The sequence below is a fragment of the Pundamilia nyererei genome, unplaced genomic scaffold (genome assembly GCF_000239375.1).
Source record: "Pundamilia nyererei isolate P.nyererei 1_Seehausen unplaced genomic scaffold, PunNye1.0 scaffold00113, whole genome shotgun sequence".
In the NCBI taxonomy this organism is placed as follows: Eukaryota; Metazoa; Chordata; class Actinopteri; order Cichliformes; family Cichlidae; genus Pundamilia; species Pundamilia nyererei.
This window is the reverse complement of record NW_005187514.1, coordinates 716,129-742,617: the sequence shown is the minus strand read 5'-3', so window position 1 is coordinate 742,617 and position 26,489 is coordinate 716,129. Positions and strand designations below refer to the sequence as shown.

General features: G+C 41.1%; 1 protein-coding gene across 2 annotated transcripts in view; it reads left to right on the top strand.

Annotated features, from left to right (window-relative positions):
• Window positions 1-301: 301 nt before the first annotated feature.
• Window positions 302-26,489, top strand: part of efna5b (ephrin-A5b) — a 96,664-nt gene continuing 70,476 nt past the window's right edge. For both annotated transcript variants that reach the window (XM_005741721.1, XM_005741720.1), the window contains exon 1: window positions 302-1,442. In XM_005741721.1, coding sequence (XP_005741778.1) covers window positions 1,318-1,442 — 125 coding nt within the window. In that variant the 5' untranslated portion in view covers window positions 302-1,317. The remainder of the gene's footprint in view (window positions 1,443-26,489) is intronic.

Here is a 26,489-nt window from a genome sequence, read left to right as displayed (position 1 = left end):
TGTAACTGGAGCCCATGGTCTTCTTTGGTCCGCTGCGTCCGTTTGCATGTAATTAAATTGCGCCGAGCGCACTTATCAAGCGGAGCTGACAACGTGGTGTGGACAGAGTATCTAAAAGCGGTCACTGTCCCAGCTGTGCGCACCTCTTTCCATGTCCCCTTCCAGCTCTACCTTTCGGTAATTGAATTAGCTCGGTTTTAGGTGGGGGAGGGGCTTGGCTTTGTTCGAGAGACGCCCATTCAAATAATTTCAAACCAATGGGACTATCCCCCGCTCCGTCGTAACCAAACCCACTCTCTCACTCGGCGTCTCAAGCTGCCTGCTTGTGCCCTCACCTTCCTGCGTGTCCCGGCGTTTGAAACCCAAACATAAGAAAAAGAGGAAGACTTCATAGCGCGCTCATGGGAGAACGCAGTATTTTTTTCATGCCTGCACGTCGCACGATGGCTTATATATGAGGAGGACAGTTTGGGATGCGACCATAAACAAGCGCCTCCACGGACAGAAGCGCATGAGAAAACATAACTCTGTCCTCCCTGACACCGAGAAGGACTCCTCCCCGCATCGGTCGTGTCACACCCGGTAAATCGCCGGGAAAGGATAACATTATTTTTTTCACGCTGGAAACGAAAGACCGTGCCCAGCTTTCCCCATTCATTTCTCAGTGACTGGCTGACTGTATGGCTTTAAAAAGTTGCCTGGAAAACATGGACATCTGACGTGCGCCTTACAGCGTCATTGGACACATTGATTCCCCCCTCTCTCTTTTTTTCTCCATCATATCTTGGGCTGGCTAATCCCCTGCGCTTTCGGTTTGGAGTAAAGAATAAGTGTTCAGCAGCTGTCATTTGCCCTGATACAGGCTACATCCAGTAGCTCCCTGCAGGAACACGATCACACCACAGAAGACACTGCCTGTTGTGCTGCGTATTGGTGTCTACATTTGCTGATCACTGTTTGTGCAGTAGATGGAGAGATATTTTGTCACCTTGATACGGATTTGTTAGAGTTGACAACCTTCACCAAATAAAGCTCATGATTCATCTGAACTTTCTCTCTGCGTCAGCGAGAAACGCGTTGCTTTTGTAACTTCACATTTCCTTCTACCCGAAGAAGTGTCATCCGAACTGTCATTAATGGTTTTTCCTTCGTTTTCTATGTTGTGCGCATTTGTATTTGTTTAGTATTCACAAACTGCGCCAGAAACACGCGGACACGTGTGAATGAGACTCATCACCTGTCCCGGTTGAAACGCCCGTGCAACTTGACTGACTAACCTACGCTGAAGAGGAATACGTGCCGAAGTTTGCTGTAGTGATGCTGCAATTGGAAATGGTTGTCTTCGTCTGCTTGGTGCTGTTGATGTGTGTATTTAGCCAGGAGCCAAGCTCCAAAGTGGTGGCCGACCGCTACGCTGTCTTCTGGAACCGAACCAACACCAAGTAAGTGGCTTCTCACCAGGCAGGTTTAACTACGGAGGGACGGCGAGGTTCCTTCTCTTATGTACGAACGACGGCTTTTCAGGTTTGCCGGACCACATCAGTATTTATTCTCCGCAGTGAGGGCATAATGCCAGCATCTGTAGGTAAATGCTACAACCAAGGACAGGAAAAACCCTCTGTCTTATTTTCAGCGCGAGGCTGCTCATAAAAAGCGTACCTGCCTAGAAACTATAGATTAAAACCGTGCGTAACAAGGCCCGGACATAACCTGTAAAGCCCAATGTTCCTTCGCTTTACCCGCTGTCAGTATCGTCCTGATAAGGAAAGTAACCATTTACCCTCTTACAGACAGAGGGACTGTGCCATACAATCAGGATCATTATCTTATGTTCTTTCACTCCTCGGTGGACTCAAGCTGTGCTTGACACGACCCCACCGGAGCCATTAACACCTGTATCTTATTAGTCTCAGCACAAATCCAAAAAGCCCATTTACCTACAAAATATGGTAATTAATTTCCTCTCTTTTAGATTACATGTGTTTGCTTCATTCGGAAAACTCCAGTTATAGGAGTAACGCCACGAACAGGCCAAATGTCTCAGACCTGTGAACTACGGAGGAGGGCTTCTCTATGTCGCTTGTGCGTTTTGCGTTCAGGGCATTTATGGCTTCGTCACAATATAGAAACTTAAGATACTGATCGTAGGCACAGATAGCCTATATGTCAGTCAGGATTAAAGAATCAATTTTTCATATTTCAGGACAGTTACCATAATGTAATCTAGACGCATTCGGCGATATCAACACAACTAAAAATACCTAAAGGAGTGCTTCATAAGTACAGAGTAACCACAGCAAAAAAAGAAAATGACAGAAAATGTCAAACTCACATTTGAATAATAAAAACACGCAGTAGATTAAATCCGAAGTGACGTTATCGCCAGTTTTGAGAGTTTTAATTGGTCAAGTTTTATTTTTTTCTTCTTTAAGTTGCTCCTTGTTAAATTTGTTCTCGGATCACCTTTAAGGGTTGCTGGAAAATTAAGCAAAATGGTATCAATGTTTCTTTAGTTCATACATTTAACAGTCAATGTGAAATATAGTTTGTAAAATTACATTTGTGCAGCATTGAACTGTAGCATGTGTGGACTTATTACAGTGAAGCAGTAAATGAAGCATGTCGAAATTAAGCAGCGTTTTTCAAGCTTTTAAAGAAACTAATAACAGATGTTTTACTAAAATTAAATACAAGAATACTAATTAACTGTGTCATCTGTGAAAGGTTTAATTTGCCTTAGTAAAGAGATGGCTGGTTAGTGTGAAAACCAATAATTTGTCTTCTTAAAATAATGTTCTTCTTTGTTATTCAGAAAGAGACAACGTTTTTCTTGAAATTTATTTATTTATTTTTTACTTTTTTCATAGATGTGAAGATAAATTGTTACTTTAGAGTTTAGAGGACATCTATCTTGTCAAAAAATGGAACAGTTAACGTAACTGTGAAAAGAGGCGCTTTTCACTTTTTATTTTAGGAAAATAAAGATACTTATGTGTTTAACATAATTAGATTCACCAAAACTCAGTTTGTAAGTGAGAACGTAGATCATTCACACTCAGCAACTTCAGCAAAGCAAAATGAAAGTTTGTGAGAAGTGCTGCAGTCCTTGAGACTGAAACTTCAACAGCGTTGAGTTAACCTCAGTGCACATTGTGGACATTCGTTGAGACAGCATTTCCCACTAAAAGTCCCTTATGGAGTTAAACTGTACAGCCTTGTCTCAGGCTTATTAAGTCTAAATGCTGCTGGTTGAGTTTACAGAGAGATTTCACTGAGCTGCCAATGGCACTTAGTATTTGTTGAATAAAATGCTTAACACAAAGCCATTAATAGCATATGCTGAATTTGTTGTACAACTATTTACGTTCAGTTTGAAATTTGGGAAAACATGATTTATTGCTTGAAACAATTAGTGGTCAGGGTTACAGACGGAGGGCTGACTGTAAGCTTTCTCCTGAAGTCGGGGCCAGTCTAGCGGGGTGTGTAGATTCTCGGCCTGATATACCGTAGACCGTGACTGCTGTGGTCTTAGTCCCTATTCCAGCTTACCCTGGCTGTTTATTTATGGAGCGCTTTCTTCAGTAGAGGCAAACACAATTTTAAGTTAAAGTTTGAGTTAAAGATTTCTGCTGTTGATAGACACACTTTCATTAGTCTGCACATTTTTTTCCCCCAACAAAACAGTTTTGACTTGACTTGCCGCTCTGTTAACTTGATATCTTCCAGATGTGCTGACAAGTTTCAGTAAAGAAAGAAACAACAAAAAACAAAGTACGGTTTAAAGAAAAATGGAAATATAAGTACATCTACGTTTGATCTTTGATCTGACATAGGAACGCGGAAAAAAGAAACGGTGAGAGTGTAAAATACGGTTGTAGTGATCCGTGTTGCACTTTTACTGTCTTTGAGTCCGCTGTAAAATCACAGAAACGGATAGTTTCTTGCATCTCATCTGTTTCTGAGGCTCTTTGTTGCCCGAGGAAAGAAAACAGGTTTTCATGCTAACACCAGTCACTCTGTTCTATTTACTCCAAATAGAGTTTGTTTGACTCTCACCCCTGCAGGTCTGAGGCAGGAAGCCAGAAAGGTAATGTTAAAAAGCAGTGAAGAAAAGGAGAGAGGCAGAGATGGCAAATGTGTGTTATTGATGACTCGGTTAATAAATATTGAGTCCCTTTCCTCATGCATTACTGTAGAAAGCTGGTGTGGCATGGTAGTGGAACTTGTGTGCGTCTGCCTTTTGTTCTGAGGCTTCCAGTCACACTGAAAGAATTTACAGCGTCCCTGATCACAAACAGACTCATTCGCACGTTACTTTCCAATTGATTTACTGCTATCATCATGTAATTCATCAGAAATGTTATTAGAAGAGTTAATTCCATGTTTTTTCCCCCTATGTTTGAATCAGCTCATATTCTTAGTTGCTGGTATCTGACCACAATCATTCAGGGCTTGTTTTACTACCTAGAGAAAAAGCCATTTGTCGACACTCCTTTTTTGCTCCGCGTGAAACTGCAGCTTCCTCGAACTTGAAAATTGCCCAAGAGATATGATCCATCACACTAACGCTGCTCTTTGAGTTGGGTTTTGTCATAAAACCTCTTTTGCTTTTAATTCATTTAACCAAATTGAATGTTTCACATCAGTGTGCGCAATGTGCTGTGCTCTGCTTGCTTACTTAATCACCTGAAATGCACAGAAGTAATTCTTCTAGAGAAAGCTTCTGTATGGAAATGCCAGGTGAAACAGCTTGACTCGTAAACTTTGCTACATCTGTTTCTGTCCAACATCAATCAGCCTGAAACTGTCCGCAGGAACGTAAACATGAATTTGTCTGATTTCAAGTGTCATGCCGTGCTAAATGATTTGAGAAAGTCTGAAGTCGATGTAAACGGAAAAAGTGAAAGGGCTCAAAGTTTAAACAGTGAGCTATGCTTTAGTTTCACTCGCTGATATACAAAGCACACTGCGGTAGACCTGCTTACAGACCGTCAGTAACGTAGAACCGGGAGCCTCAGATTGGAAGTTTTTGTGTTTGGAATAAAACGTTCTGCTTTTTTTCCCCGTGAAGTTTGCATTTTCTTCAAAAGTTTTCTCATTCGAAATTATAACTGAATTACACATTATTGTGAAATGCTATTTGTGCTCGCCGTGCCACAGTAATTTCTGCCGGGTGTTTGTGTTGTTCCTGATCTGGGTGCAGGCTGAGGGGGGTTTCCTTGCCGTTTTGTTGGCTTGGTTCCATCGTTGTCTCTCACGGCCGCAGCATGAGACCAGAAACTTGCTAACTGCATTGTTTTTCTGAATAGCACCTTTATCTTTTAATCTCCCTCTCTCTCTGTGATACATCTAAACTTTCTCTTTTAGTTTTCTCTTTGATAGTTACTCAAAAGAATTTAATTTGGAATATTAGCATTTTTGAGGATGTTTGGAGAAATCCTGGATGAAACCCTACAGTTTTATCTGAAAGACTTCCATTAGTTTGAAATAACACTTCTCTCTGTGGAATCTGTCCCTCTGCTATCTCACTAACTGTCTTTGCTTGCGAGCATTTATTCCAATAAGGGACAGACAGTGACTCTAATGATGTCTCAGCTGTAATAGCGAAGAGATGGCTTTCTCTTCCATGCTCCCCCTTCGTCCTTTCTTCTTCCCCATATCCCTCCTTGCCTTGATCCCGTGCTGCCTCTCTGCTCTCCGTCTCTTTCTCTCTCTCCTTCCTTCCCTTTCTCCCTCTCTCTTTTTGTCTCTTCTTGCCAGGCGCAGAAAATGAATGAATACAATTAGATATTTTCAGAGTCCCTCCACGGTTGATGGTGGAGAAAGACGCGCAGAGGTCAGGCACACTCTGAGAGGAGCTCAGGGAGAGGTCACACACATACGGAGAGGAATAACGAAGCAGAAAGTTGGCTTGCAACAGACAAAGTAGTAACTGCAACTCTCCTTGAAGTGGAAGGTGTTATTAACATAAACAGTTTGATGCGGTTGTGGTCATGCAAATTGCTCAAGGTGATTTGTATTTTGCTGCATAATTTGTAGCTCAACTAATGAAATTTTCTAACAAGCTGCTTTAGACCTGTATATAGTAGTGTTGCTCCTAGTATTAGTCTGCTTTTGTTGCTGTCTTGATTGGCTCATCTTTGTTTGTGTGTGTGTGTGTGTGTGTGTGTGTGTGTGTGTGTGCCAAATGAGCCATAAGGTCATAAAGGGCTTGTTTCCGCTTCTTCATATTCCTGGATACTGCAATAATCACGTTTCTGCCTCTTACTTCTCATTACCTGTCATAGACTAGTGGGTCATGAATATATGTATTATCAATCTGTGCTTGCATGTAGGTGCATTGATTTATACTAAGGCACAAATGCATAAAGTTGGAAAATCATAGTCTAGAAAATCTACATGCATTTGCCTTTAACAAATGGGAAAATTTTATATTACGTTATCATTCGTATGATTACAAATTCTGAATACCTGTAATTTTTAAAGTCAAGTGATATTGCCCTGTTTTAGTTGCTCCTAACCTCCTCATCGTTTTCATCCTGACTCACTCTGTGTTCTACTCTTTCCTCTCCCTCTGTCCCCCTGTCTGCAGGCTGATTAGTTCTTGTTAATGACCCCTTGCTCTGTCATTTTTTTATGCTTGTGGCATTGGCAAGCACAGCCACCGGCAGAGCTGCAGGGACTGCGAGCGGAGGGGACACAAAGAGATCGAGGCAGAGAATAAAGACCAAAAAAGAAAAATATAGGACTTGATAGAAAACCAGCAAATTGTAATGATAGTGCTGGGCAGTATAATACTTTTATTCAGTTTAAATGTAGTATTTTTGTCACCAGACATGTAAATGCACTTTCCATTTAAATTAGATTTTTTTTCCTATTAACTAGAAAATGAGCCCAGCAGGCAGCAGTCAATGCTTAGTCAATGTGCTTGGCAGAGCAGCTGTTCTTCAGTGAGCAGTGGAAGAGGGGTAGGGCTCTTGGCCGTGACCCTTGTGAAGGAACTATGCAGCGGACAGAAGCAGCCCTGTCGTCGGGGGCGACTGGTCAGACTGTAGACTTGCATATGCTAATCCTGGTGAAAGCACCTTATGACGAAAGTACGGAAGTGTATTTTTATATAACTAAATATACTTTTATATGTTAATATTTTCATCTTTGTCGATAGATATATATATCAGAAAACTCGTGTTTTTTCATTAGTAGATATATATTAATGAGTAGCGATATCATACTGGTAAACTGTAAAATTACCACTTTTAAACGTTATTTACTCCAAAAAGGCAGGATTGCTTTAAAAATAAAACATAATTTCTGAAGCGCATAATTCCCTTGCCCGGACAACCACACATTAATGTCCAGGTAATTGTTTTCACACTAGTCACACCAAGGTCAGATGGTGTGCTGAAACACTGCTATCAGCTGAGTGATCTACTTTTCAGCCCTCATTCAATTGTTGGCATTCAACCCATGGGGGAAACAGTCTGTATAGTTGTACTTGGAAACAATAAAGTATTTACCAGCTTATGCAACTTCCACGTGTGCAAATCTTGGTGCAAGACTTATATTCTGTTATGAAAATGTAAAGACAAAAAACCTTTACCCTTTTTTTTTCTTTGTTGCCTTTGTACTAGATGCATTTGTTTTTTATTTGCAGACTGATTTGTTTGTTTGTTTTTCCGCGCCACTATCGCAGGCCTCTCTGGCTAAAATTAACCAAAAAAATAAAAATAAAAAATCTAAGTTGTATATTTTTTTTCCTACCAACTCTAATTTTTTTCCTCTTAAAGTGAATTCATATCATCTGAATCCAAAGTGTACTCTTACTGTGAACACGGCAGGTTAATTTATGGTTTAAAAGGTTAAATAAACATAGAACTAAGAAGAAAATACGTATAATACATTTTAGGAGATCAAAAAGAGTGGTCAACGGGAATAAATGATCACTGTAGTTCTAATGAGGGTTCAAACACCAATCCAGAAAGCTCGCGCGTTTGTTACGATTCTCATACGCGGCTGAAAATGGCGCTTAACCATATCCATCTTCACGTCCTCTGCGCTCTTCCATAAGATGGAGGCCTACAAGCAGCTGTTATAACGCTCGGTTGGTCTATCCCCCCCTGACCAGAAAGGGGCGCTACTGAGAGAGGTGTGATACCTTCTGTGCCCTCTGATCTCAGTTGAAAGGAGTAGTGTTGAAAGAGATATATATATCTATATTGGTATAGACCAGCACTTTCTGTTTTCTGTGTTTGACCTTGTTAGACTCATTTACTGTAAACTTCATATTATTTTTACAGGAACTACACGGATACGGGTGTAAGGTCAAAACAGCTGATGGGTTTCTTTAAGAAAATAAATAAATAAATGTTTTCACTTATTTTGTCACCCGTCACTATTTGAACTGGAAAATTTGATGGGAGCGATTGAGACTGTTCGGGTTTTTTGCCAGGCACATTTTCCACAGATAATTCCTTTCATGGTAGACTGGCTTCGGACTGTACGCTGCCGTTTTCCTTATTTAACTTGGGGTGCTGCGGGGGAGTGACTGGATGTTTTTCTAGCTGGGCAGCAGTGTGGAGAATAGATCCCAGAAGAGAACACATCTCAAGCTTGTGAATAAAGACCTAATTGACAGGTTGTAGCCAGTTGTAAATGACTCATGAGGTAATTCATCTTCACAGACAGACTGAGAAACACACAGTTGGGTTGTAAAGTTGTGTGGTCTTCTTTCTCTTTGGTATTGACGCAATCTTATTGATATATTTGCAGACTTTTACAGCCCCGCCGCAAAAAGAAAAATTAGAAAATATAAAACGCTGATTTTAGATTAGGACGGCGTTAACTCCTTCACCACCTGTGATTATTTTAAAATGGCTGACACAGCCTGTTCTGCTTTCAACGAGTTCCTTCTTGTTTACATTAACATGGCCATGAAAAAGTGGACTAAATATAGGTCAAAGCACAGAAATATAAGCAAACAAAAACAAAGTCACACAGTGCTGTTTTTCACTTCGTTAACTCTGTGGTTCTAACAAGACATGACAATAATAAGCTAGCTGCATTAGCTTGTTTGAACTGACAGTAGAGAAAAATACTAGCAGCCAGTGCCCCCCCCCACCCCAGCGCTGTGCTGCTAGACTGAAAGGCAGCCATTGTTCTGCTCTCTCTGTCCACTCCACATAGCCAGGGCTGAAAGTAGCGCATGCCTTTTAATCGGAGGGGGAAAAAAAGAGAGGCCAAAGGAGAGGAGTGAGGGAGAATCACATGAATGGCAAGGAGAAAGGGAGCACGAGCAGCTGAAGTAGTAGTATGCTTTTGGACAGAAAAAGGGAGGAGAGGGAGAGCATAATGCAAGTGCCAGACACTGCTGGGGCTGCTATGTCGTAGTAGTAGCCAGGGGTGTCACAGTGTTTGGAAAAGAAAAGATGGCATTCTCTCTTATTTCCAACTGCCCTTTCCCCATCTTCTCTTATGTTCTTCCCTCAACACCATCCGGCTCATCGACCCCCCCAGTTTCCACCCCCCTCAGTTCCTTGTCTGGCTTTGCCACATTTTAAAGATTCATGCAGCTCGCCGGCTGTCTCTGTGTCCCGGGTGGCGGCTGTGGTTGGTTGGTGGTAGTTCTCCTGGGGCTAAACTCTGGGTCTTCACCCTGAGGAGATGTTGTCTTTACGGTTTGAGTTTAGTGACACTGGGGCTTTCTTCCACAGAGACGGGATTAATCCTGCTCAGGTTTAGACCCCTGCTTTTGTTTCCTCTGACACTAAAGACTCCCACACACAGGGTTGTGTTTACTCGGGAGTTGGTGCTGTGCTACTAAGTTGCATCTTATTCTTAACTACTGTGACACATTGCACGCTGTGCCCTTGAAAGTGCATTTTCCACTGCAAAGCATGTATCACAGTCAGAATGCCAGGGTGTGTGCTATGTAGCAGCTTAATGGAAGGTTTCGTTCCAAAATGGTAGATATCTGCTGTGGCGACAAATTGGTACAATAAGAGCGAGTCGTTTTTGTCCTTAGACGTAAATGTACTTTAGAAGCAAAGACTGTGATGAATAGTGTGGATAATTACGCATGATTGTAATTCAAATAGTAGATATCTAAATGTGAAAGAAGTCTCTTCATATTTGTCTCTAGCTGCGCCACCTTGGAGTTTAATAACTCTAAAAACAAATGAAAATGATCTTTTAGAGATATCATTCTGCATTTCTCAAACTTCTTGTCAAGATGAAGTTCAGTTTATCTTTTTTAAATCACTATCTACTACTACTACTACTACTACTACTACTACTACTACTACTACTCACATTAAAAGCGTTTTTTTCCCAGTCCAGGCTTTTTATGAGGCAACAGATGCCGATGTTTGATCCAAACTTTAAGGAGAATCTAGAATCAAGCAGTTAATAAATCATACTTTAAAAATGTGTAACACTGAACCAAGTCTAGCATCCTCCGCTTTGATGGCTTTGATGCTCAGGCGAGTGTGCGTTTTGTGTCTTTTGGCGGTATCTTTCTGTTTACTCGCATGCCAGTGGCTAGTTACTTGTGCGCATGCTCGAGTTTCTGTTAGCATGCGTGGTTATCCTGAGACGACCTCTGCTTCGAAGCCTGCTTTAATGAAGCAGCAGAAACGCATACCTACTACTACGGCAGAGCGCAGCACTATTCTTGACCCAATTCTCTGAGCCTGCTCCTCTGAGAGCTGCTTGATAGTTTTCCCATTTTGTGAAGTTGCATTGTGTTGTGCATGTGCGCGCTGCTTTTTGTTTGTGTGATGGTTGGTATTTCGGTGTGAAACTGTACTGAGTGTGGTTTTTTTTTTTTTTTTTTTTTTTTTTCCCCTGAAGAGAAAGTGATCGATCCCCTGAATGTGTGATGAAACCCATCTTCTCCCTCTTCCTCTCATCTCTGCCCAGCGTTGACTGGTCTGGCTTATTCTGAACATTATCCCACAAAACCAAATATGACACCCCAAAGAACATAGACCGACGCGCACGCATGCACATTTACCACTCCGATTTAGGCGGGTAGTTCATTATTTCTTTAGCGAGGTTCAAGTTGCAGGAGATGTGGTATTTAGTCTGCTTGTTTATTTTCTTCCTTTAAATCAGCAAGCAGTGAGGCTCAGAGTGCAGCAGCCTTTGAACCGCGGCCTATCCCATGACTGCAGCCCTGAGTATTAACCCAGAGCCACTGAGAGGCTTAAAAAGCCATCAGCTCATTGTCCGGAGACACAAGAACCCCCTTCCTCTAAAATCCCCCCACCCCATCCATCTCTTCTCTTTTCCTCCTTCCCTTCATTCTTAGGAATGCCTTGAGCTGGCCTCTGCTGGCATTCATATTAATCAGTTTTAAGGGTCTAATGAGATAAGTGAGACTTAAGGGGAGTCCCCAAAGTGGCCTAAGCCCTCCAGATAAACAGAGGTGATGAGCGCTGCCTATGGCTACATCCTCAGGAGTGTGTGTGTTTTCTTCAGGATAGTCATGCATACAAAAGTTTTTAATGTCCTTAATCTCACTGTTGAGCTTTGAGAATCAAAACAATACCAAACTGGATCAGTCATCACTTGCCTCATAATTGTAGAGGTAATAATGGACATGGGTTTTGATGCTTTGTTGGCTGGGTTCCAGAATTTTTTTTAAGGTAACTTCTTCCTACGGGCATTTATTTTGCCCTTAACACATAGCTGCTTTTGTCTTTCTTACCTTGCCTCGTATCTCTGAAATTTAGGACAGTTGGTTTACTCCCGCTCTTTTGCTCTTTGTGCCATATTGTCCCCTCTTTCCTGTCTCTGGGATTACCAGATCTTTAACTGTACTGCACTAGGGTCTTGGGATCCCGCTGAGGTGACCCAGCATGCCCACTGTTAGCATTAGGCTCCATGTTGTGGCTGCAGCACTTGAGTGACAGTTGCGTCCACACTCCACCTCCCCCTGGTTTTTGGGGATTTGTTTTTTTTTTTGTTTTTTTGTTTTTAAATCTTTTTTCTTTTTTTAATCCGTAACCTAGCCCCTCCCACCTCTATGTCTATTGTTCGTATGTGTGTGTTTGTGTGTGTGTGTTGTTGTGACACTAGCCAGAAACATGGACGTTTATATATACAAGACCCGTCAGAATCGAGTTTTGCTTTAAAAAAATGAATTCTTTAGAAAACTGTGATTACAGCTACTTGGTAAGAACAACCTTCTTAGGCAAATTAGATTATCTGTAATAATCTGCTTCAACTCCACGTAGAGTTCTGTTAGAGTGCTGTTAAACTTAAATATTTGATTTATGATTTTATTTATTAAATTATTTCCTTTACAGTTCAGTTCATTTTTATTTCAAACATGTGCCTTCACAATCATTACAAAAATTCATTCCACTTACATACAGACACTTATTAGTCTCTACCCCCTCAAATTTGACCTTTCATTGATTTAATTTTCTTTTAGCCTTAAATTAAACAAACAACATATGAAGAAAACGGTCTTCTTTCTTTTGCACATTTGGGTTCTTGTGTAACAGATGGCCTGGTTGAACTATACAGTAGAACTACTGGGAGGCGCGACAAGCCATCAGAGTTCAGTTTCACCTGCTGCTCTGCTCCTCAGGGCCGTAGGACCCCACGACCGGAGACATTCCAGCCAGGATTAGTGCGTTCATGGCAAACGGAAGCACAAATAGGAGGGAGTGAAGTGGCTGTTCACTCTGCTTTTCTTTTCTTTTCTTTTTTTAAGAAGCAGAGGAGCATTTGGCCCGCCTGTTGCTTTTAAAATGCTTTTAAAATTTTATAGCATCACTGCTTTGTGTCTTTTTGTTTGTTTTAAAAAAAAAAATCTAAATATCATTTTTGCTTCCGTTCAATACAGTTTAAACGGTTACATTTTGCACATATTTAATACAGAAAACATTCTTATATATAAAATATTTACAACAAAAAAATTTACTGTTTGATCAAGAGAAGTAGCAGCTGCTGCTATGAAATTAAATAATTAAAATAAATAATTGTGTTAATTCCAGTATATATTTTTTTAAATTTCTTTAAAAATTGAAAATATATCTTATTTACATTGAATAATTGCTCCTTTATATATACGTGTGTGTTTTGGGGGGGGGGTTTTGTTGCAAAGTTGCCGTCTGTTTAGGATTCCTTTCATGGAAATGCCTGAAATTTTGCAGATGTCTCAGTGGTGATATTTTTTTATGAGGTACAGAGTTGTGGTAGACCATTAGTCCGCGGGAAATGAGATGCCTCATATTTCTCCTCTATTGGATTAGAGTGCGTGCTTGGCTTTGGGTAGAGTGATGAAATATTCATTACTGTTTGTGATCTCTAAGAAGAGTAGTACTTCTAAACCTTAGCACGCGATTTCATGAAAACTCTAGTACAGGTAGCATGTTTTAAGCCTGAAGGCAATGAAAGGTTGTCTGCTTAACTAATTTCACTGACCTTTCACAAACTTTCACAATGGCTACCATGACCAGAAATATTTGTTTGCCTGTTTTTTGTTTTTGTTTTGTTTCTTTTAAAATAAAGGCTCATCTCTATATCCATATGTTTTAATAATCCTTTGTTTGTATAAGTGCATATCATGATAACTCTGCCCCTGGATTCTGGCTTTCTCGTCAACAGGGTGACAGGTGTCATTTGCAAGGCCCGTGAAGGTATCTGGCTTGACAATCTGTGAGCGGCATTGGGTTTGCAGCAGCTTTAATAATGCAGTACAGTCACACTTTCCATGTCCTTTCTCCGGGATGTAAAGAGCTGTACTTACATTAGGCTCAGGTCAGATTGTGTCTACAGTCGTACATTAGCGGCAAAGCTTTCCTGCCTGTATCACTGTTAAGAGGAACATGGCACGAAGATGGCTGAATTATTCACACTCATAATCGGCCTTTATGTCCCGCTGCCAAGCCTGACCCTACTGTTATTCTAGTGCATAATTGATAGTGCTCAGAAGTGGAAAAGTTAGAAAAGCAGAAGTAATGTGAAGCGAAAGTGTAGTCAGGCAGCACAAGATGGGGAAAAGGGGGATAGAGGGATGGAGGTGGGCCCCTGTAGGAGTTTTTACACTGAGCTTGTGTTAGCCTTTACGGGGCTTAGGCCCAGCTAGCATGAGGATCGCGTGTGTAGGCGAGCCAGACTAGTCTTTTGAGGCGGGGGCCAGGATGAGGAGGATGAAAGGAGGTGGGAGGGAGAGAAGATGGGGATCCTGAGTAACAAGGCCTGACGCTGAGCCGCCCCAAAATGTGGTCATTCTGCGTTAATCTAGTACTTCAGTGTGGGCAAATATATTTTATTAAACTGAATTTAATTACCAAAAAAATTATGTATTTTATTTATTTTTTTCTCCTAAATTATTAAAAAAAAAAGAGTATCCACAATAGTTTTATTATGTGTCAAGTTTATAATCATGGGTTTGGATTTGTTTGGCCCTAATCCACCTTATTTTTTTTTTGTTGTTTTGTTTTTTTGCAATAGCTGCTTGCTCAGACAGGTAAGACAGGCATTGACATCACATTACAACCATGCGATACTATGATCAATAAACAGCAACCCCAGGAGAAGAGCAATGGCTGGCTCAATTCCAACAGTTAAGAGAGGCCATCTATTGAGAAATCGATTTAGTCAACCTCTTGAAAATGTTTAAAGACAATACTCAATAGTTAAAAACACTATTCCATATATTATTTCAATTAGCTGCAATCATCATTTTCAGTTCCCAAAATAAACTTTTGCCTGCTTTTTATTTATTTTTTTAAAAATTAGCAATAATCAGTAATATATATTTTCCACCTCATTACACAATTGTTCTTCGTTAATCTGCTTAAATAAATTGAACTTTTTTCCATGGAAGTTTGTATGTTTCAGGTGTTAATACAGCCTCAGGTGTAGTCTGTTTAACACCTCTGTGACCCTTAACAAAGCCTGACTAACTGCTGTCTAGCTCTAACTTTTGTGTTCCATAACAAAGCCCTTTAGCTTTTAATAACAGCACAACCCTGCCAGTGTCAAGAGAAACCTGAGATAAGGTCCACATCAGAGAGTTGGTGGGAACTGTTTAATCCGCTTCTCGAAACCAAACCAATGCACAACAGGCAGGGATCATGTTTGGCAAAGTGGCCCGCTTTGATGGAGGGATCGTATGGTGTGAGTAGGAAGAGCGGGGAATAATGGAGGAAAAGAAAGACGGATAAATGCCGGTAGTCCTTTACGGAGCTGTGAAAGAAAACATCTGGAGAATAATACAGGGAGTTGTACAGGGCGTGTGCTAATGCTTACTCACACAGACATTCACACGTAATGTCATAGCAGTATTACATGTTGTAGGTTCATTCAAGTTCTTGCCTCCGATCACAGTTTTCACGTGTGCAAATAAATTGCCCAGATCGTAGTGAGTGTAATTTTCACCCCCTCAAAATAAAGAGACTTCCAGTATTCTCTTATCTCTTATTTTCCAGGACTGATAACGCTGTAGTCGTGCCACACATCTCGTTAAAAATTTAAATGAAAGCATTACGTCAAAACCCTGTTTTTGGTCAGCATCAGTTTTGCAGTATGTTAGGTAGCATCTTTCACCGGAGTCGGTACAATGTGGCCATAAAGCCGTCGAGTGGAAACATTAACAGCGATATGTCTCAGAAACTAATAAAACCAATTTATGAGTGCACTTAAGGCCCATACACCTACTGGAGCCATTCTATAAAGATGCAGACGGAGATTGTACCAAACTCTCCCCAATTACCCACATTTAAAAGTAATAAATGTGGATCGATAAGTGATAGAGGGAGGTTAATCTCTGACTTACCCAGTTATTTCCAATTTAGACACTCCTTTTCAAACTAAAATTGCAGCATTTACAAGCTTACCATTGATTTGTTTTATTGTTTTCTTCCTACAGGCTAAATGCATTGAGCTGTTTTCGCTGTAGTCTTCCAGAATTAATGTTCTTGTCTTTTGTAGTCTTTAAAAAAGTGTTTAAAAAGAGAATTGCCGATTTCTTATTATAAACGAAAATTGCAGGGAACAAAATACTTTTTGGTGTAATGATTCCTTTTATGTGCTAATGACTCGTTTATAAATTTCCCATAAGAGGAAAGAATTTTAATTAAAGGAAACTTAAGCAATCTGCATCACTGTATTTGGTAAACAACGCTGCTGCCCAAAGGCGCCGAAACGATAGTTGCAGCCCTCTGTGGTCATTCATCAGTAACATATGTGAAGAGGTCAGTGTGCCCAGTTGAGCTCATATGCTTACTTATGGGCTCAGTGTGCCAGTATGGGAGTGCTATTAGCACAGGCAGGTATGGATTAGACCCCTTTCTGTCTCACTGTGATGTTCACTGAGGGAATCCTCCTCCTGCAGTAGACGGGACTCTCTCAGTTCTCTGTTCAGACTCGGCTTACACTTTTAATTTGAATTGACAATTTATGCCTCCAACCTGATGAGACTGCATCCCGTAAATCATTTCTCTGTGACCTTTTACACATTCTGTCCTAAATGAGCCCCGCCCCCCCAAATCCCCCATCGGCACTAGTGTGTACTGCTATTAATATGATATAATAGCTTATTATGGTGTCGCTAATTAGATTGTACAGCAGTTAGATGTGTTATCATTCTGCTGTGCCATTCGTTGCTCCACAACTGATCTGCTTTTACATAGTTACATGTAAATGTGCAAGTATTCTATATATTTTAAGTGTGAACGGAAACTATGCAGAAGTTCCTGCATGTGATTTCTTTATATTGTACATCATGATGGACCCTGAGAGCTGCTGATGTACTGTCAAGACAAACGTCTCATCAGAAAATGCCACCGTCAGTGCCTGTGGATGGCATTTAGTTTAAATTCACACATGGCTGATGGAGGATGAACTGCAGTCTGTTTGATACATTTGTTTAAACGTGTTAATTAGGAGTAGACTTTTGTCTGTAGCCAATTAATTAAATGCCACGGCAAAACTCAGATTAGCCATGCATTTATCTGCTTGCAAACTATATTTTGATGTATGAGAATTTGATTTATGATTGATGCGGAGTTCTTCGTTTGCCATTGCTTATCATTTGGAGTATTAAATCAGCACTACAGCTGTCAAAATATGAGTTGATTGTATCTCAGCTCACAGTTTTCAATCCCCACCCGTTTTCCATCCCCCCCTTGAAAACAACAAAGAGAACATTACTTTGGTACAGTACACGCTGATCTCCCCATGGCATTTTACTGAGTGTGTTGTGCAAATGTTTTACTTCCACATATCTGGACACAGAATAATTCCCCTCATTCTGTCTTTGTTTTCTCTGTGTCTCTGCTGGTCTTTTAATTGTGAATTTTTCTAGCGTTTTACAGTCCAGTAATGATTTTATAGCAGGCTGTTTTATACCGGTGTCCAAACCACCAGCCTGTGGGAAGATTTAGTGTGTAGACGCTGTTGGGTAGTGAGCTCTAATTGGAAGGTCAGGGGGACGCGTTTCAGAGTAGCGGGAGATCACCTGCCTACTGCAGATTTAAAGGTTATCCAAACCCACCTGCAGACATAAAGATGTAATTTTCTTGTTATTTCTAAATAGGGAATATTGAACGCTGAACTCATTTAAATAAAACAATTGTGTTGAAACTTGCTGTAAACATTCAAAAGATGCAAAGAAGCAATTATCACCTTGTGGCTGAAGTTGTATGTTTGCATATGTTTGTTACATGTTGTGCTAGTTCAAAAAGGTGCGAGCACGTATTCTTCTTAGCCGTTTTCACACTAGGACGCTTTTCCCCCCCGTTTCCTTCTTGAGAACAGCTGCCTCTGCTTCTGCGTGGCATGCCAGGAGTTAACCACAACCTAGGCTTGGCTAGAAGTCTGAGGCGTCTGTGTGCTTGACACTATGTGTGTGTCTGTGGGGCTCCTTTTCTGCATTTCGTGCCACATTTCGTGTCTATCGCCAGCCCGTCTCTCACGCTTGCCTGGTCCCGTGTCGTTGATGGGGTTTGGGTGGAGTGAAGGAGGGTGTAGGGAGGAGGGTGGCCAGTAGATAAGTGATGTCTGGCGTACATTGCTGATGTAGGCGGGGGTAATGTGGGCCACATGGTGGGCATACAAAAAGATATGTCTGGGTGATTCTTGGCACGCGATGTCTGCATAAACACAGCACCCACCTCTGACATCGGGTGACATAGAAAACTACGGTTTTTCAGCTTCCAACCTGATTGGACATGTGAGAGCTGCATTGTGCACCTGTTTATATCTATGTCTGTTAGTGTGTGCTGCGTTTTAAACTGTGCATCCAAGTGTGGCTCTGTGCTTTTCCACCCACCCTCGGTAGTAACACAGTTATTGACAACAGAAGGAAAGGTGAAGGTTCTGCAGACAAAGAGGCAGAATGTGCTGACCAGAGCATCCAGTGACAAAGGGACTGGGGAGTGTGGGCTGAGACAAGGGTGCACAGAAAGTAGATGCATCATAACAGCCTGACTCAAATGAACCAACTTGGCTTCCTGACCAACACTCCTCTTTTATTTTTTGTATTTTATCTCATCCTTTCTCCTTCACTCCCATTCTGTTTTCTTTTTTCTCCTCTTTTTTTCAGGGGGCAAAGGGAATTGATTTCACCCCCCCCCCCCCTTCTTTTATTTAATACCCCTCTGCCACTGCCTGCCCCTCTCAGCTCCAATCAATACAGTATCTGCATCCTCACTGGGATAAAATACAAGCACACACTATATAACGCTGTGACAGTGGGGGGCTGATGTTTCTCAAACCAGCGTCCTTTTGTTTGTTCATCCTTTTACCTGTCTTCTATTGTGCTTCTTCTTTATTATATTCACTTTATGTGCCTCTTCTGCTTTCTCGCCTCCCTCTTTGCACAGTGAGGATATAATGCAGAAAGGTGAGAGAGTTAAGAGATTGAGAATGCATTTACGGCTCCCCTCTTGTCCTGTGTGCCTCCTTCTCCTCCGCCGCCTCCTAGGGCAGGTTTGCAATCAGAGTCCGAATGTGTGTATGTGTGCTTGTATAAGTAATGAGTCATATTGGGGTCAGTGACAGTGAACGTGCACAACGGCGCACAACACCATTATAACTTAGTACCCTGCCTGGACATGGTCTGTGGGTGTATGCGCATTTTAAGGTTAACATGTTTGCAAGCAGGTTAAACCATACGTGCAGAGCTGACTCGATCTGCATTCGTCTCTGCTTTAACCTTCTTTGTCCCAGCTGAGCTTTGTTCCGAGAGAAACAGCCAAGCACATGTACGTCCAAGCACATGATCACTTGCTAGAAAAGCAGGCAGTGGGACAGGGTGACACACACTTGCAAACACACTGACACCTCATCCCCATCCCTGTCTCTTTGCTTCTCTTTCTTTCTGATTGCTGCTCCGCTATTTGACTATATTCAGCGATTTCGAGGAGCAGCATTGAGAGCTGTCATGCCCAGTGTGGAGCTCCCATGCTGGGCTTGCTGTTTCCTAGAGCTCCCCTCTCTGATGACAAATGACCCGTGTCTCTGGATCAGACACTGGAAGCTGTTGTGGGGGTGGGGTGTAGGAGGGCTTAATAGTGTAAAGCGCTCGGTTATATGAACTGAATTTAAAAAAGGTACTTGTCGAAGGCAGTAAAGGGGGAAAAAAGACTCACAGACATGGTTTGACCCATATCTGGTGAGAAATGGAGCCTTTCATGTGACAAGGACCTCTTTCACCTTTTCTGTTTATCGAGTCACCTTTAAAATGCACAGAGTATATTTTTATCATGAATTATGTACGTAAGACATTTGTGGCAGAGCCTGTTAAACAGGCTTTAATTACACAAATATTTATCTAATAACAGAAGCAGGTAGATACACCCATATCTGTGTACAGTACAAGTACACACAACTACACAGTTGCTTATTGAACATTCACAGTAGCCTGAATACACTATTGTAATTTCTACAAAGAACCTTGGATATTCATGAAGAAGAATACAATAGGTTCCGGTTAGACTTTTGGCTTTAAAAAAAAAAAGAGTAATTTAGTCCCATTAGAATGACTGCTGATTTGAGACACTATTATTTCTGTGTAAATGGCCTCTGATTCACCACATGTCACTGGAAGGGGCAGCCCAGGAGGGGCCAGGGTGACTAACAGTTCCTCTTTGTTCACACCAAGGTTTTCAACAGGCCTTCAAGACCTCCTTTTTTTTTTTTTTTTTTTTTTAAACAGAAATGCTTAATTCATCCCACATGGTTCCCTATTCCTTCGTTCACTTTTCAGCTTTCATTGCATATATTTTCACGTTTGCACGTACACATCACAGATTGTACCTTTTCACACTCACGCCTCGAGTAGTCGTTTACGCGTACAAACAAAAAGAGATACGTTTACTTTGATGCACAAGCAAACACCTTCAGCCTTGGCTCCTGTTTGGCTGTACCTTCCTCAGTCAGTCACTCAGTGTTAGATCGTGCTGATTCAGACACTTGCTTACAGCAGCATCAGCACTGAGGGCTACGGCAGGCAGACACCATACAGAGCCACGTAGACATTATGGTGTGTGTTTGCTGGGAGTAAATGTTGTATGTGACTAAGCATTCATCAGGTATTTGGGGTAATGCGGTATTCAACTAGGAAGTTATTTCCACGGTCTTTCTTTCAAATTATAAGGCCAACCTGTCTGCCCTTGTGAAATAAAACAAAGTGCACAGATGTGACAACCAGTGTACAACATCAAGAGATGAGTGCTCTTGATGTTGTACACTCACCTGCTCATTTATTGCAATTTACCTCGGATGAAAGCATCAGTTAAAATACGAAAGTTTGTGACAGATGGGATATGACAGGCATTTCACCATGGATTTTCCCCCCCTATTGATTCTAAAGAAAATTGACCTCCAAAATTAACTCCGTGGCAAAGTGAATTAACTGCAGGCTCAAGGGTTCAGTTCACCCAAATTACAAAGAACACATTTCCTCACTTAACGCTGAGCTGCATCTAGTGATGCAAAAAGTTTTAATTAGAGTTGGTTTTAAATAATCTTTCTTTAAACTTCTGTTTTTATCCCCCCTAAAGAGGCAATTCTAATTTAGTTTGTTTTGCTCCCAACATTAAAAAATACTGAAAAAACAGAAGAAAAAAAGACATCTAAAAGCTCTGACAAATACAACGAGAAATATCTTCACGACTGCACACCTGTAGAAGAAGTAAAAATTCCGTGAATATTTTCATTTGCCAGAAAGCACAACACACAAAGTGCCACCAGAAATTTCATGTAACCGCCATTTTCCTTTAAAATAGTAGAAATTCTCTTTGGTAAATGTCTGAAGTTTTTCGATTGTACTTGGTAGGTAAGTTCTTCCAAGCATTTTGGAGAAGTTACGACAGTTTCTTTGTGCTTTTAGGAAGTCTCAGTATCTCCTGTCTCTTCGTGTAATCCCAGACTGACTTAATGATGTCGAGATCAGGCCTCTGTGGGGGCCAGACCATCTGCTGCAGGACTGCTTGTTCTTTTTGTTACTTAAGATAGCTCTTTATGACTCTGGCTGTATGTTAGGAGTCGTTGTCTACTTGGTGAGGAATAAATTTGCGACTGATCACACGCTTTCTTGCTGCGAGTGCATAAAGGATAAAAATGTAAAGACCTAAAATGGCTAAAACGTTATCACATGTATGTTTCCATTTTTCATGTTTAAAGGCCTGTGTGGTGGATGTTTTTCTATGTGCTCTTTTTAGAGATGAACCCCACTGACAGTTGATAATTGTGTGAGCGCCACTTTGGATCCTTAGTTCCTGCTGTGGCCTCAGGGGTGGGGGGTGCCCTCCATAGATTAGACACCATCTGTTGGCTGGCATTTGACAAGTACATTGCCCTCTGGCGCACAAACACACAACTGTACACATAACTATGTCACTTATCTACATTTTCCACATCATACTCTTGTTTGTTGCCTTTCATCTTTTCCTACATTCACCTTTGTTTTATTGTTTTCCATTTCCATCATCTTTCCTGACTTGCCTTTTCCTTCCTGTGACTATAATTTATTACTGCCATCATTCTCCTATTTTCCTCTACTTTCATTACTTTCTCTTCTTTTTCTTAATTCACTTTATTGTTCTCCTGCACTGCTCTCTGTGTCATTTATCCTCAACTCTCAGCTTTCCTTCTTACCTAAATATCTTGCACGTCTGGTGGGAGTGTTTGGGTGTGAAAGACTGTCATTAAAGAGATGCCCCCTCTCTCCTGCTGGGTGTAATCATCTATGAAAGAGGACAAATTAATGTTACCACAGCTAACACTGTTGGCTTTGTGTGTGTGTGTGCGTGTGTGCGTGTGTGTGTCACAGTTTGAGTGGGCCAAGATACCAACATGGCCCACTTTTGTTTCACCCAGCACTCCCTTCTCAAATACTCAACAAATCCTCCTTCAAGGTCACAGCTACTCGGACCAGACTCATTCTCTCTGTCGTGAGTGTGTGTGTGCGTGCGTGTGTGTGTGTGTTGAAAATCACATGACTCTTGTGTTCTTGTGCCTTTATCAATAGCGCTCATTCTCTGCTCAAACACAGACATTTTTTTAATTCTATTTTTCAAACAAGCAAATAAACCACAGACTAATTTCACAGGAATTAATGCATTACTTAAACACGTGCCAGCTTGTATGTGAAGAAGTGAATTTGTGTCAGCAATGTGTTTATTTTTTTTACTCTGTTGCTGTATAAGCTCTCTTTTTGTCGGCATTGTTTGTGTTTTTCCTGTGTATGTGTGTGTGGCATCTCTGTTTCATCTTGTCTCCTGAGGTTCAATGCTCCCTGGCTATTCTGAAGGTCAGAGATGACACCATGGGAGAGGGGTCAGTCATCACTGCCACCCCTCCATCTCCTCCTCTTTCCATCTTTCCATCTCTCCATCTTTCCTTTCATGTATTCTTTCCTCTCTCTTGGTATGTGGACTTTATTAAATTTTCCTCTGGGTGGGTGACGGAAAAGACAGGAGGGGATCAGGGGAGTCATCCCCTCTGCTGCTTTCATCTATCTCTCTGCTTTCATTCCAGCATGGGGACTGTGGTTGTTGGGTCCTTGTGCCTGAAAAGGTAACCGAGGAACTTCTGCCCTCATTGGGCACTGCACGTCATGACAGCTCCCTGATTCCATCTGGAGGTCAGAGAGTAGAAAAGAGATTTTTAAAAAGCTTTCTCTCCCCGTTCATATAGTACAAATGCTGCATCCTCTTAAGTCTGACAGAAATGTGAAAACTGTTCAGCATCCTCCTCAATCTTCCTCAATCAATAGAAAGTAAAAATGTGCTTTGCAGCAGCAAAATAAGGTCCAGCCCGGAATTGCTTTGCAAATTCAGTCAGTAAGCTCTTCTTTTAATGACGGCGTCAACACATCTAGTTCTGCAAGTGCACGCACAGTTTTAAATACATGGCAGATTAGAAGCAAGAATACATGAGAATGAGAACTTGTGTGTGACACATGCATTTATAAAACCATGCGTCTCATTTGGACTCATGTACTTATAGAGCAATAAGTACATTAAAGAGCATATAGAGCAACTACTGCATAACGGGATTTAAAACAGGATTTCTGTTTTGGCTTGCATGAGTACGAATATACGCAAGAGACTCTTGGTGGATTAAAGAGAGTAAGCAGTATGGTAGAGTGTGTTTAGAATATTATAAGTAAAGAAAATAAAAAATATAAGCATGCAGCTAGTCTTTGTGCATCTTGTTACTACTCATTTTCAGTGGTGTATCAGTGGATTCATCTAAGATGCAGCAGGAGTAAACTACTGTATAAGTGTAAAATGTTGCTGGTTTTTCAGTGATTCAGCTCTTATTAGAAACTATTCTGCCTTGTGTTGTTTTTTTTGTTTTTTTTTCCTCCTCCCTTTTTAAAAATGGTATGAATCACACCATAGTCTACCCTGGGGCTTCCTGGCTCACACTGTCTTTGTTATTTCCAGGGAATCAAATGAAGTAATTGATTGCGCCAAATGATACTTTCCCCCTTTGCCTGCTGCCTACAGTGTTTGTGCATTAAAGCGTAAGCATGTTTATTTACATTTTGACCCATAAAATAGGAAAATGGAAAGATAATAAAAAAAAGGCCAGCTTATATTCCCCCATTGCTCACACCATAATGGCAGCTTGCACAGCCATTCATTTGAAAGGAAAAGACAGTCAGTCAAACATGCAGTATTGATATGTGGCGTTTTTGTATAATATTCTGTAACTAATTGCAAAAAAGACCTACCCTGTATTTGTCTAATATAATCATGTGGAGGTCACATTCACCAGAACAAATATCAGTTCCAGTGTGGAGAACCTGTCACAGCAGACACTGTGATTGCAATTATCTGCCAGTTTGTTCAAAAAGGATTATGACAGAGAAATTATTGCTTTTACTTCTGTTTTACTTTAAACTCGCCAACAGAGTTGGATTAATAATTTGTGTTAACAAGAGGCATGTCAGCCTCTTTTCATTCATCCTCAAACAGTGCCCTTCTCGGCTTTCACACATCACCCTGCTGATTATACCTGACAGCTCCTCCTTCTCATCGTCGGAGATGACAAAGTGTTTCTACTGCGTTCCCAGAGTCTCATTCCTCACCCACGGATGGCCCAGATCACAGTAGGAGCAGATATGAGACCAGGGAGGAGATCTGTCATGACTCCCCTTTGTACCTGGAACTCATTTTTCAGCTCTTGGATAGGCAACTGTGTGACATCTCTTAGTGGTAAATGTGATTTATCCACTAAGCTGTTGCTTGGTGGTGGCCAACGTGGCTATAGGAGCCGCCAGACTCACAATTAACGCTGATTTATCGGCTACCTCTACAGTTAAACTCTGAATCAGCAGTGATTATAATGAAGATGCTTCTTTTCAAACCTGAGTAGTGTTTTTTTTTAAGTGCTAAAGTTGATTGAGAAGACGTTTTGTGCTTATGTCGTGAAAATGAAGAACAGCCAGTCTGTAAAATGTGCTAAAATTTATTACTGCACAACTGGAAAAATGGAAGACTGAGGAAAAAGATAAAAATGAAATAATAAAATCGTACTCTCCAGTACACCTTTATATCCTTGATGGTTTATTATTAAATGTAATCAGGCTCTATTTGTATTCGTACCACTGCACTCCTTTTCTTTGGAACTGTAATGAAAGGAAGCGCTCAGTCACATATTTTAACACAACACTCTAAGACTTTGTGGGTAGGACAGATAGCCATTTAGCAGTACAGTATTAAACAGGATTAGGATGACTCAATGTGGAAAGGAGGCGCTGGAGATGACAGCTTTAGCCACACATTTCACGAGGTGTCATTTAATACAGCTCCACTGCTGAGCCAAAATTAATTCACTCGTGATGACTTCTGCTCTTTTCATTTTACTTTATTTATATATTTAGCTTTGTTTCATTTTTTCCCCTGTCTCTTTCTGCATTCATCACAGCGAACTTTATTTAATTCCAGTTTTAAATGTGACAGCAATCAGAATACCACCAAATTGCAGGAAAATTAGTCCGTTTCATTTTTCATAATTCTTGACACAAGGGGTAGAGCATAGGTTTCAACCACTCACATATGCCCATTCCTCGTTTTCTTTCAAGACTTCAGAAGCTTAGTTGCACTGTCAACAGGTTTGCAAAAAAAACTGTACATGCACATGGGGTAAAATGGTGATTGCATTTACGAGGCATTAAGAAAACATACGGATGATGAATTTGGAAGTTTTGCATCATCTCCCCCCAAATATTGCAACATAGCATTCATCCACAGTCTACACTCTTACAGAAAACACGGTTTGTTTACTTCACCCTCTTTTCTGGTAAACTCGGAAAGTGGAAATTTAATTTTTGTGGTCAGAACCTAAGAAAGGGATGGTAGCAGTGCCTGAGAAAGATGAAAGGGTTCATGTCTTTACCATCTACCTCCAGTGTGACATAGTGAAGAAATACTGAGATCCGTCTAGGTCACGGCTGAACGTCTGGTCAAGTCTCGAATGTAACGCCATCACATTCTTGGAGCTCTGTTGCTGTTGTATGTTTGGGACTTCTGCAATCTGTGTGGGTGCGTGCGTGAACGTGTGCATTTTCACACTTCTGCCATATCAACTTATATTTCCACTGTGTGGTGTAGCATGGGGAGCAGTGGTCTCTGAGGGCTCAGGGTTTATGCTTGTGGACAATTGTGTGAGAATGTGTTAATGTATGTCTGCATGGGGCGCCGACAGGGCTGTCTCTCGGGGTGGGTTTTAATTCCAAACGGACGTGTGAGGACTGGCAGAGTAAAAAAAGTGCATCTATGTGTGGGTGGACGGGGTCCATAGATGCAGTGCGTAAAATGGTTATTGTAGCATAATCAGCATGGTGACCTGAGCTAGAGTTAATATTGAGGAGTTTGACCTTTTCTGTTGGCGGGAGATCAGTAGTGCCCTCCATTCCCTGTGGCTTTTTATGTTAGCATACACTTTACACTGTTGTGCTACACACACACACACACACACACACACACACACACACACACACACACACACACACA